The 12,274-nt window shown below is 44.8% G+C and overlaps 1 protein-coding gene across 6 annotated transcripts in view; it reads right to left on the bottom strand.

The window, feature by feature from the left end:
* Positions 1-11,946, bottom strand: part of TMEM41B (transmembrane protein 41B) — a 34,223-nt gene extending 22,277 nt beyond the window's left edge. For 5 of the 6 annotated variants that reach the window (XR_008510923.1, XR_002916676.2, XM_054523689.1 and 2 more), the window contains exon 1: positions 10,662-11,946. Coding sequence is in view for 4 of the 6 variants with exons in the window: in XM_054523689.1 (XP_054379664.1) it covers positions 10,662-10,782 (121 nt within the window). In the remaining 2 variants the exon portion in view is untranslated. 6 annotated transcript variants of the gene reach the window in all.
* Between the last annotated feature and the right edge of the window lie 328 nt (positions 11,947-12,274).

Here is a 12,274-nt window from a genome sequence, read left to right as displayed (position 1 = left end):
ATTTCTTGCTCATAAATGCCAGTTGAGATTCTCTCTTATATTATTTTTCTCGTTTTTTTTTTTTTTTTCTTGAGACGGAGTCTTGTTCAGTTGCCCAGGAGTGCAGTGGCACGATCTCGGCTCACTGCAACCTCCGCCTCCTGGGTTCACGCCATTCTCCTGCCTCAGCCTCCCGAGTAGCTAGGACTACAGACACCTGCCACGATGCCCGGCTAATTTTTTTTTTGTATTTTTAGTAGAGACGGGGTTTCACCATGTTAGCCAGGATGGTCTTATCTCCTGACCTTGAGATCCACCCACCACGGCCTCCCCAAGTGCTGGGATTACAGGCATGAGCCACAGCGCCCGGCATTATTTCTCTCTTGTTTTAACAATCCTCCTTTTTATTTTTTCTAGTTTAAACTGATGTCTATTCCTTTCAACCAAAAAGTCTTCACTAAACAAAAGATGAGCTTCATTTTTAAACCTTGTCTCACTACAACAATTGGAATTAGTAAGATTTTGCTAATTTTTTTACCCCCCCAAGAGACAGGGTCTCCCTATGTTGCCCAGGCTGGACTTGAACTCCTGGGCTCCAGCAATCCTCCCACTTCAGCCCCTTGAGTAGCTGGCACTACAGGCATGTAACACTGAGCCCTGACTAGATATTACTAAATTCTATGTTGAACACATAGAGAAATAGAAACCAACTAGCTCCTTGCTATTCAAAGAATGTTTGGTAGACTACATGAAGCAGCATTATCAGGAAGCTTGCTGGAAATTCAGATTCCCACTGAAGCAAAAATCTGCATTTTAATGATACTCATGTGATCTTCACACACATTAAAGTTTGAAAAGCTAAAATCTGGCCCACTTTTACAAGTAAGAAGACCAAAGAAGAAGGGTGCACTATTTTTTAAAAAAAATTCCTGAGCCAGAGTGGTGGTGGTGTACACCTATAGTCCCAACTACTCAAGAAGCTTACTCAGGAGGATCACTTGAGCACAGAACTTTGATTCCGGCCTGGGCAACACAGTGAGACCTTATCTCTAAAAGGAATCAAATAATGTGAAGTGTATTTCCAAAGCATTTTGTTGTTGTTGTTGTCTGAGAAGGAGTCTTGCTCTGTTGCCCAGGCTGGACTGCAGTGGCACGATCTCGGCTCACTGCAACCTCCACCTCCCAGGTTCAAGCAATTCTCCTGCCTCAGCCTCCCGAGTAGCTGGGATTACAGGCATGTGCCACCACACTGGCTAATTTTTTTTGTATTTTTAGTAGAGACGGGGTTTCACCATATTGGCCAGGCTGGTCCAAGTGATTCCCTTGCCTCAGCCTCCCAAGTAGCTGGGATTACAGACGTGCACTACCACACTCAGCTAATTTTTATATTTTTAGTAGAGATGGGGGTTTCACCATGTTAGCCAGGCTGGTCTTGAAATCCTGACCTCAGGTGATCTGCCCACCTCAGCCTACCAAAGTGCAGGGATTATAGGCATGAGCGAACGTGCCCAGTCTCCAAAGCATTTTAATATCTATTTATAATTAACCTGTAATTTCTGTTGAAATAAGAATTGCTTAGGTTAGTGCTTTGATAACACTAAATATAAATTATTCTTACCTATTCATTAAATTTAGCAAGTTTTCTATAAAATTTTAGTTATGTGAAAAACTAAATTATCTTTTCCTACTTTCAGTAATCTAAACAATCTAACTTCCCAACTAGTCCCTATTATTCTTTTTCCTTTTTTGAGACGGAGTCTTGCTCTGTGGCCCAGCCTCTGTCGCCCAGCCTGGAGTGCAGTTACAGGATCTCAGTTCACTGCAACCTCTGCCTCCCAAGTTCAAGCCATTCTCCCATCTCAGCCTCTGGATTATCCTGTAATCCTCAGCTGGGATTACAGGCACCGCCACGAGGACCGAATAATTTTTGTATTTTTAGTAGAAACGGAGTTTCACATTGTTGGCCAGGCTGGTCTTGAACTCCTGACCTCAGGTGATCCACCCACTTTGGCCTCCCAAAGTGTTAGGATTACAGGCGTGAGCCACCGCGCCCGGCCTCCAACCAGTCCCTATTATTCTAACTTTGTTATGTTTCATCTTAATCTCAAAAAGGAGATTTGCTCAACTCTTACTTCTGAAATTTACTGCAGGAAGGAAGAGGATCATAATATAGTACAAAAGGTACCTTCTGATGGAACAATAAACCAAGCATGCCTGTCTCTTAATACTCTAGTTCATTAACCCACAGACGTATTGATATGTATGCTATTTTGGAACACAGAGAATTAAAAACAAACATTAAACATCTCAGGTAGGTCAAACATGAAAAGGTCTCTGCAGAATCTTGTAATAACAAATGCCTAACTGTCCATTACATTTATCCTCTGGTTATTATCTAATTCAATACATATCTTGAGGCCTCCTAATAAGTTATATTCACTCATAAGTTATATTCTTCAAAAAAAGAAAGCATAATCAGCAAAAAGTAGCAAAAACATCAGGGTGTACTAAATCCAATTGAATAAAAAATGTTGTTTTGGTTTATAAATATAAACCCCATTTATTTATTTACTTTTATGAGACGGTGTCTCACTCTGTTGCCCACGCTGGAGTGCAGTGGTGAAATCATAGCTCACTGCAGCCTTCAACTCCTGGGAGTTGAACGCCTTCAGCTTCAATCCTCCTGCCTCAGCCTCCTGACTAGCTGGGACCACAGGTGTTTGTGACCGTGTCTGGTTAATTAATTAAATTTTTTTTTTTTTTTTTGAGATGGAGTCTCACTCTGTCACCAGGCTGGAGTGCAGTGGCGTAATCTTGGCTCACTACAACCTCCGCCTCCTGGGTTCAAGCAATTTTGCTGCCTCAACCTCCCAAGTAGCTGGGACTACAGGCGCACGCCACCATGCCCAGATAATTTTTGTATTTTTAGTAGAGACGGGGTTTCACCATGTTGGCCAGGCTGGTCTCGAACACCTGACCTCAGGTGATCCGCCCACCTCAACCTCCCAAAGTGCTAGGATTACAGGCGGGAGCCACCACGCCCAGCTAGTACTCTGTATTTAGTAACCTCCAAAGCTTCCATCATACTAATTCCCAGTCTAAATTACCCCATTATGTGCTTTTCCAACCTCCTCCCAGGCCAAAGGTACTGTTAAAGAAAGCCAGAATTGGCCGGGCATAGCGGCTCACGCCTGTAATCCCAGCACTTTGGGAGGTTGAGGCGGGTGGATCACGAGGTCAGGAGATCGAGACCATCCTGGCTAACACGGTGAAACCCTGTCTCTACTAAAAAAATGCAAAAAAAAAAATTAGCCGGGCACAGTGGCGGGCGCCTGTAGTCCCAGCTACTCAGGATGCTGAGGCAGGAGATCGGCATGAACCCGGGAGGCGGAGCTTGCAGTGAGCCGAGATGGCGCCACCGCACTCTAGCCTGGGCGACAGAGCGAGACTCCGTCTCAAAAAAAAAAAAGAAAGCCAGAATCACACTCTTGGCCTAAAAGACATTCAACATGTTTTTCTAACTTCAATTAGGGATATCACTGGCAAACAGTAATTCTTTTATAGCACTCCCCAAAAGAGCTATTTCAAGTCACTTTAAGCCTTTGATTTTACCTTCCTTTACTTGCAACCAATGATACTGCCTCCTACTTTAATGAGCACCCCAATCTCTCCCTCAAGATTTGTTCACAAAATTATCTTCCCTTGCTCCTTTCTCTTCATCTTATCATTAAATGTCAACACACTTTCTTCTATATCTTGCTCTCTGAATTCTCTCTTCTCCATATACCCAACATATTCAATTTTTCCCTCTTATAAGTACCTTTCCTTTACTTCTAATATGCATAAATCCATCCTGAAAAATAATTTAACTTTAATGTCCCTCGAACAGCTCCTTAATTCTCTTACTACTTTTACAAAACAAAATATTCCTATGTCTATGAGATCTTAGGAATGACTCATACCGGTCATCTAGTCCATTAGTTTTCAGTATTCAGTGTTTTCTAGATATACTTGATCCCACCACGAACGAAGGAAAAAAAATCCATTTATCCTGAGGACATAAGCTTATAGGCCAACAAGTCTCTTAAGGTCACAAGAATCCACTGTAATATTGTTAGAAATAAACTTTATTCAATGGTCTTAAACTATTAAAAAAAATAATTGAAAATGGTATTAATATCAAGTATAAATTTAAACAGCTGAAGTATCATAAAATAAAATCTTTTTTTTTTTTGAGATGGAGTTTCTCTTGTTGCCCAAGCTGGAGTGCAATGGCTTGATCTCGGCTTACCACAACCTCCGCCTCCCAGGTTCAAGCAATTCTCCTGCCTCAGCCTCCCAAGTAGCTGTGATTACAGGCATGCACCACCACGCCCGGCTAATTTTGTATTTTTAGTAAAGATGGGGTTTCTCCATGTTGGTCAGGCTGGTCCCAGCCAATAAAATCTTTTTTTTTTTTTTTTTTATTTCGAGTCTCGCTCTGTCACCCAGGTTGGAGGGCAGTGGCGCAATCTCGGCTCACTGCAAGCTCCGCCTCCCAGGTTCACGCCATTCTCCTGCCTCAGCCTCCCAAGTAGCTGGGACTACAGGCACTCGCCACCTCTCCCGGCTAATTTTTTGTATTTTTAGTAGAGACGGGGTTTCACCGTGGTCTCGATCTCCTGACTTCGTGATCCGCCCACCTCGGCCTCCCAAAGTGCTGGGATTACAGGAGTGAGCCACCGCGCCCAGCCTTAAAATCATTTTTTAAAAACACACAGAGGCCAGACACAGTGGCTCACACATGTAATCCCAGCACTTTGGGAGGCCGAGGTGGACAGATCACTTGAAGTCAGGAGTTCCAGACCACCCTGGCCAACATGGCAAAACCCTCTACTAAAAATACAAAAATCAGTTGGGCGTGGTGGTATGCGCCTGTAATCCCAGCTACTCGGAAGGCTGAGGCATGAGAATCACTTGAACCTGGGAGATGGGGGTTGCAGTGAGCTGAGATCACGCCACTGCACTCCAGCCTGGGCAACAGAGCAAGACACCGTGCCTGGCCAACCTTGGACATTTTAAATCAATAAATCATTAAGATGGAGAACTTGCTAAATAGAATATTCCATTCCTTGCTAAATAGAATATTCCATTCCTTGCCTTTTTCTTCATTTTCTCCCTTCTGTTGGACTCTTCATTCTCTTCCTTCCATGCCAGCCTGGACTCCAAGAAGTACCATCTGAACTAGCACCTTTGACTGAAATCCTTATTCTTTCCTTATAGCCATCTAACCAAAAATCAGTACTACAAATTCACTTTCTTCCTTCCTACATCACGATGGTTTAGCACAAATACAGAAAAATCACTGAGTGATCCATCACAGAAATCCATGTCATTGGGAAAACTGATTTAGCTCTATTCCTACTCTTTCTTCTACATGTAGAATATAAATCAGGCTGAGCCAATCAGGTTACTCTGATGGCCTACTGACAATAATGATAGGTTCAGGGAAAAGCATCTGATCTGAGGCAATCTAATCAGTGAATAGCAAGACTTCATTCGTAATACTAGGACAAAGATTCTCAAAATTAACATGGAAGCATTTAGCTTACCTGAAGCTTCAAGGGGAACCAAACTTAAGGTTAAGCTGATATCAAATAAGCAATCAAGCTATGAAAAACCTGATCCTGGCCGGGCGTGGTGGCTAACACCTATAATCCCAGCACTGGAGGTCAGGAGTTCAAGACCAGCCTGGCCAACAGGGAGATAACCCGTCTCTACTAAAAATACAAAATTAGCTGGGCGTGGTGGCGTGTGCCTGTAATCCCGGCTACTGGGGAGGCTGAGGCAGGAGAATCGCTTGAATCTGGGAGGTGGAGGTTGTGGTGAGCCAAGATCGCACCATTGCACTCCAGCCTGGGCAAAAAGAGTGAAACTCCATCTCAAAAAAAAAAAAAAAAAAAAGAAAGAAAGAAAGAAAAATCTGATCCTGAAGATGCTGAGCAACTGGCTCCAGCCTGATGCCACCAAATCCTACTCATCACTTGATTTATTTACATGGACCAATAAGCTCCCTTTCAGCAAGGGTTCCACTGGGTTTTCTGTCGTAGACCAAAAAAATTCTGATACATAATACCTGGGTTGAGACTGACATCAACAAATCATACTAATGCTTTGGTTGATATTCAGCTGCCTAGTCTTAGATTTCATCTACAGTAATCAGAGCTTCCTTCTTTCTGTAAGCCAGTACTTTGCTCATAGTAGACACTTGAGGAGTATTTGCTGAACAAATAGCAAGGCAGGATCTAGACCAGGGATCTGGATTATCCAAGTCAGAACAATATTGTCAGCCGGGCGCAGTGGCTTACACCTGTAATCCCAGCACTTTGGGAGGCCGAGGCAGGCGGATCACGAGGTCAGGAGATCGAGACCATCCTGGCTAACATGGTGAAACCCCATCTCTACTAAAAATACAAAAAATTAGCTGGGCGTGGTGGCAGGCACCCGTAGTCCCAGCTACTCGGGAGGCTGAGGCAGGAGAATGGCGTGAACCCAGGAGGGAGCGCTTGCAGTGAGCCGAGATCACACCACTGCACTCCAGCCTGGGCGACAGAGCAAGACTCCATCTCAAAAAAACAAAACAAAACAAAAAAACAATATTGTCTTCTAGAAGCAATAAAATCAACTTTGAGACAGTGTTTTTCAATCTTTTTTGATTGTGTTCCAAGTAATGTATTATTATTATTTTTTTTTTTTTTTTGAGATGGAGTCTCACTCTATCACCCAGGCTGGAGTGCAGTGGCGCTCTCTCAGCTCACTGCAATCTCCACCTCCTGGGTTCAAGTGATTCTTCTGCCTCAGCCTCCCAAGTAGCTGGGATTACAGGTGTGCGCCACCATGCCCAGCTAATTTTTGTATTTTTAGTAAAGTCAGGGCTTCTTCATGTTAGTCAGGCTGGTCTTGAACTCCTGACCTCATGTTCCGCCCGCCTCGGCCTCCCAAAGTGCTGGGATTACAGGCATGAGCCACCATGTCAGCCTAAGTAATGTACATGACCCAGTATACACAAAATCTATATAACTCAAGATTAAAAAAAAAAAAACGGCATTTAATCCCAAAGCACTTTTTCTCTTCTATTCCATTTTTTTTAAAATGCTTATTTTTGATTATCCATCAAATTGATTTCACACCTCTCACAAGGGTCATGACTTATATATTGAAAAACATAGTCCAGCTCTCTTAAGTTAAAATGGAGAACTTGCTAGTAAATACATAGGTCGGGGCAAACACCACCAAAAAAGAGTTATATACTCTGGTCCAGTCACCTTCAAACCGATTAGGTTAAGAGCCTTTTTTTTTTTTTTTTTAACCAGGAGAAATAACTTTATTTGGACTGAGAGCTGGAGAACGAGAATAGGACCTGAGATAGCATACTGGGCTAAGGAGGAGAAGTAAGGTTCCAAAATGGCAGTCAAAGCTCATCGACCAAACAGACTCTACTTCCCAGCAACCTTGCAGTTAGTGCAACCAACAAAAGGCCTGCTGGGGAATGTACTTTCCACTAAATTCCCCAAGTATGCCAACATTACAAAAAAGATAGAGGTTTTTCATCATAATTAAATTTCCACAATCCTCCCCAATCACAAGTATTATAAGCAGAAGTAAAAAATCACACTTTACAGATCTCAAACTTGTCTTCAACATTTAGTTCATCATCTTCAAAAAACAGCTCCCCTGCTAAACTCATTAGCTATATGATCTATCCAAGCAACAACAAGATGGCCAGGCCATGGCAATTCTCTTCCCATTTTCCCTAGCCACTCAGGGCTCAACAGCAGGGTGAAGCTCAGGCGGGGGTAGGGGGTGGGGAGCACAAGGGCTACTTTCCCCCAGTACAACATGGCATCTGAAGCTTGATAGGAGAGCAGAACTGGTGAGACTTGAGGGAAGGATCCAGGGCCTGTATTCAGTCAGAATCACTGCTGTAGGGAGGAGGAATGCTTGCTATGCTTGTGCATCTTTTTATGAGCTTTCTTCATTTTCTTCTGTATCTTCTTGTCCACTATCACTGCTGGTCCGACCATGCCAGGAGCCAAGGGATTCACAGGAGGCATTCCAGGAGCAGACGGTGGGTATGGAGGAGGGTAGGGACCTGAGGATTGGCATCCTGGATACCCTGGCTGTGGCACAGGATGAGGGGGCCAACCTGGCGGGGGGGGGAAGCTGAATTGCCTTGCGGAGCTCCTGGGGGAGGAGGACAGGGGTCTGGGGGAAAGGGTGGGTTGATAGGTGGTGAGTGGGCAGGACTGGAACCTCCAGGGCACCCAATGTTGGGTGGATATGGATTTGGCCCTGGCTGCCTGGCATTGGGATTCCACATGTTTAGGTGTGTCCTCCAGCCTTTCCACTGCTGCCTGGGCTTGATGCATTCTCAAGAGCTTCTTAACTAGTTTCACCTCCTGTCTGCTCTCTCATCTTCATCATGCAAAAATCAGACTTTCCGTGTTACCTCTGCCTTACTCAAGTAGTCAAAGTGGTCCACAGTCTACTAGGCTTAGCTCTGAGACTAGAGGCCAGAGTAATGGCAAGGAATCCACTAAATGTACCAAACATTGCAGATAGCATGCAAAACAGTTCAAACATACATATGATGACAACTACTTATTTGTCAAAGTTATATATGTGTCACTTAATAGAATACAAATTCATTTCCAAGTATCATGGAATTTACAGGAACATTCTGACACATCCTGAACAGGCCAACCTCGTCGCCTACTACCACCCAACAGAAACCCTCTGCTCCTGACAAGTTAATCTCCTTACCTACACACATAAAAGTTTCACACTAACCTTCAACCCTACTACTCTCTTTCTCCTAGCCTGGAATACCCTTCCCTTCTCTCTGCTTATCCAAACCTTACTTATTTGGCAAAGCACAATGGCTCATGCCTGTAATTCCAGCATTTGGGGAGGCCAAGGCAGGAAGACACTTGAGCCCAGGACTTCAAGACACCCTGGCCCCTTCTCTACAAAAAATAATTAGCTGGGCATGGTGGCACACACCTGTAGTCCCAGCTACTTGACAGGGCTGAGGTGGGAAGATCGCATGAGCCCAGGTAGTTGAGGCTGCAGCAAGCTATGATCATGCCACTGCACTCCAGCATAGGTGACACAGCGAGGCCCTGTCTCAAGCCACTAAAAACAGGCCTTACTTCACCATGAAGTGAAGGCACACCTTCACATCTCTTCCCTGTCTTCCTATAGATTTGTGATCTATAGATGTCATGGGACAGCATCATAAGAATAATTGTGTTGAATGTTTTGTTGTAATGATAAAATAAGATAAAAAAGTAAGAGCACTTTGGAAGTTTCAAGGTTTTATTTTTTAAATAGCTTTAGGCAAAAATCATGAATAATACAACTGGCTGCTACCTCAAATGAGATGTCAATTTTTAGGGATGCCCTATCTGGAAAACACTTTTTCAGGAAACTCTGACCTTGGAATATTGTCACCCTCAGTAGTAAAGTCTTCAAAACAATCTTTCTTTTATTCAGAGCTGATTTATACATTAACAACGATTCATTTCTCAGTTTTTGAAGTTATATGAAGTTACCTAGATCCACTGTATATAAGATGGAAAAATACCCAAATACGTAAGGCTGACAGAGCCAAATTAGACTGTTGGAGACATTTTAAATTATTTGAAAATACATTAACATTTTCTACTACACACTCTCAGAAGTTCTCCTAGCCATCACTGGTGGTGGAACACACCTGTGTGAGCTACAGACAAACTTGTTAGGATCACTTTAAGTTTATGAGCTTTAAAATCATTTAAAGAACAATTCCAGGCCAACACGGAATCAAAGTATTTAGTTTCTACGTACAGTTTTTTCCTTAAAACAATATTTAAAGCCGTGAGATTCTGCAATTATAGAGGCAGTAGGAATAAAGAGAAAACAAAAACCAAAAATAAAGCCATGAGAAATGTCAGGATGATGTAGTGGGGAAATAAACTTTAGAATGAGTGACCTTAGCTGTAACGAAGTAATTGCTAATATTTATTTAGCCCCCCACTTCATATCCAAGCATTGCTCGAAATCTTTCACGTGAATTATTTCGTTTAACCCACGCACCACCTATTAAGTAGATATTATTATTATCCGCATTTCACAGTTCAGACACTGAGCTTTTTTTGAAAGTTACCGAGTCCAAGGTTACAAGTAAACAGTAGCGCAGGGACTCAAACCCACGTGTACTGCCACCTGGAAGTATTAAGTCCTTGCTCCTAACTACTACTTCATTGATCTGGCTTTATGACTTTATAAGTCATATACCCACCCTGGGCCTCAGTTTCTTCATCTGTAAAAACAACGCAACGAATGCTACAGTACAGCTCCTTCCAGGTCTGCCTAGCGTCGTTATCATCAACCTTACAATCTACCTGAGCGTCAACAAGCCAGTGTCATCCCTTCTTTTAAGTGAATTCTACTCAAACAGCATTTACAACGCACCTACTAGGCGTCCGGCCTTGTGCTGCGCGAGCGCCCAAGCCCAACTCCCCCACGGTCTCTGCTCCCGCCGCGGCGCCAGCAGGCCCCCTCTTTCCCCGCAACTCTCCGAAAATAGCGGGGGTCCTTTTCCCCTCCCGACACACAGAAGCCTCGGGCCACCCCCAGCTCTGCTCCCCGGGCCCACTCACCCTTCTGGTAGTCTCTGCTGCCAGGCGCCGCGGGACCCCGCGTCCCCGCTGCCCCGTCCCCCACGGGGGTCGTGTGGTCAGCGCCCATCTGCGATCGTTCGGCGACTCTGCCTTTCGCCATGGCTGCTGCAAGGTGAAGGGAGCGGTGCGGTGCCGCGCCCCCTAAACAACAAAACTCTGTCGCAGGCTCCTTACTACGCCGAAGCGCCACGGCCAGAGTCACTTCCGGCGCGACCTCCTCACCCGACACGACCTTAGCCCAGCGAGCGGAGCAACGACTTGGAAACACCCGCAGCGCCCACCACGGGCTAAACCCCGCCCCGTGCCGCCCCCGAGCCTCGCGTGCTCGCGCCGGCCCAGTAACCGCGAGACAAGTCAGGGTCCTCGACCGCCCCCTTCAGTGTCCCGCCCCGCCCGCGGGAAAGAGGTGGCCACCGGGCGCCGGGGCGGGAGCATGCGCAGTCGCGGCACTCGAGTCACCGGCCCTGGCGACTCGCTGCGACTCGCTGGCCCTGGCGTCTAAAGCGTAGCCTTAATTACCCGGAAGTGCGGTCCCAGGGACTTCAAACCTTTTGTCTAGGCCGCCGGAAGTGCCTGTGATTAGTCGGCATTTCGCGGCTGAGGCTGATTCAGCCCATTACGTCAGTTCCGCAGCTGCTGTCTTCAATTTGGAGGCGCCAGAGAGTGCTTGGTCTAAACATGGTGGGAAATAACAAAGGTTGAGCAAAACCTACCTGAATTTCAGGAAACTAAGGCTCAGAGAGGGCTACGTACAACCTGTGAAGATCACAGGATGGCAAAAATGGGCTTAGAATCCAGGTTGTCCTGTTCCCAAAGCTAACGGTTTTGCATTAGCTGCTGCTCCTTACTACTAAACCCAAGTCAGCTCTACATTTAGCTTATCCATAAGCTAAGCGGAAACATGCCTTTTCCACAGGTACTTTTTCTGCTTCTACCCCTCAGAGCACATTCAGCTTACTCATCGTGGTTACCTCTTGAAAGCAACTTGGAGGCCGGTCGCGGTGGCTCAGGCCTGTAATCCCAGCACTTTGGGAGGCCAAGGCGGGCGGATCATTTGAGGCCAGGAGTGTGAGGCCAGACTGGCCAAAATGGTGAGATGAGACCCCGTCTCTGCTAAAAATACAAAAATTAGCTGGACATGGTGGCTTGTAATCCCAGCTACTCGAGAGCCTGAGTCAGGAGAATCGCTTGAACCCCGGAGGCTGAGGTTACGGTGAGAAATTGCACCGCTGCGCCCCAGCATAGACCACAAAGCAAGACTCCGTCCCCCCCAAAAAAAAAAATCATGATTGTTTCTATTCAGTAATTACATTTCTAGGAAATTATTCCATGAAAATCAACATAAATAATTCCTCTGTATTAGTATAACAGTGAAAAACTAAAAGTGATATAAAAATCCAACACTAAATAAAAATGGTTAAGTAAATTATGGGAAACCCATTCAATTGAACTGTTTTATGTACACATCCTTTGCCTACTTCTGGCTCCCATTTTATTTCCTTCATAGTCATTAAAAGCAATTAATTCTGTGAACTATTTGTTTACTTGTTTATTGTCTGCCTCCACCTTTAGAATAGAAGCTTTAAGGCAGG

The sequence above is a fragment of the Pongo abelii genome, chromosome 9, assembly GCF_028885655.2.
Source record: "Pongo abelii isolate AG06213 chromosome 9, NHGRI_mPonAbe1-v2.0_pri, whole genome shotgun sequence".
In the NCBI taxonomy this organism is placed as follows: Eukaryota; Metazoa; Chordata; class Mammalia; order Primates; family Hominidae; genus Pongo; species Pongo abelii.
This window is presented reverse-complemented; position numbering and strand designations above follow the sequence as displayed.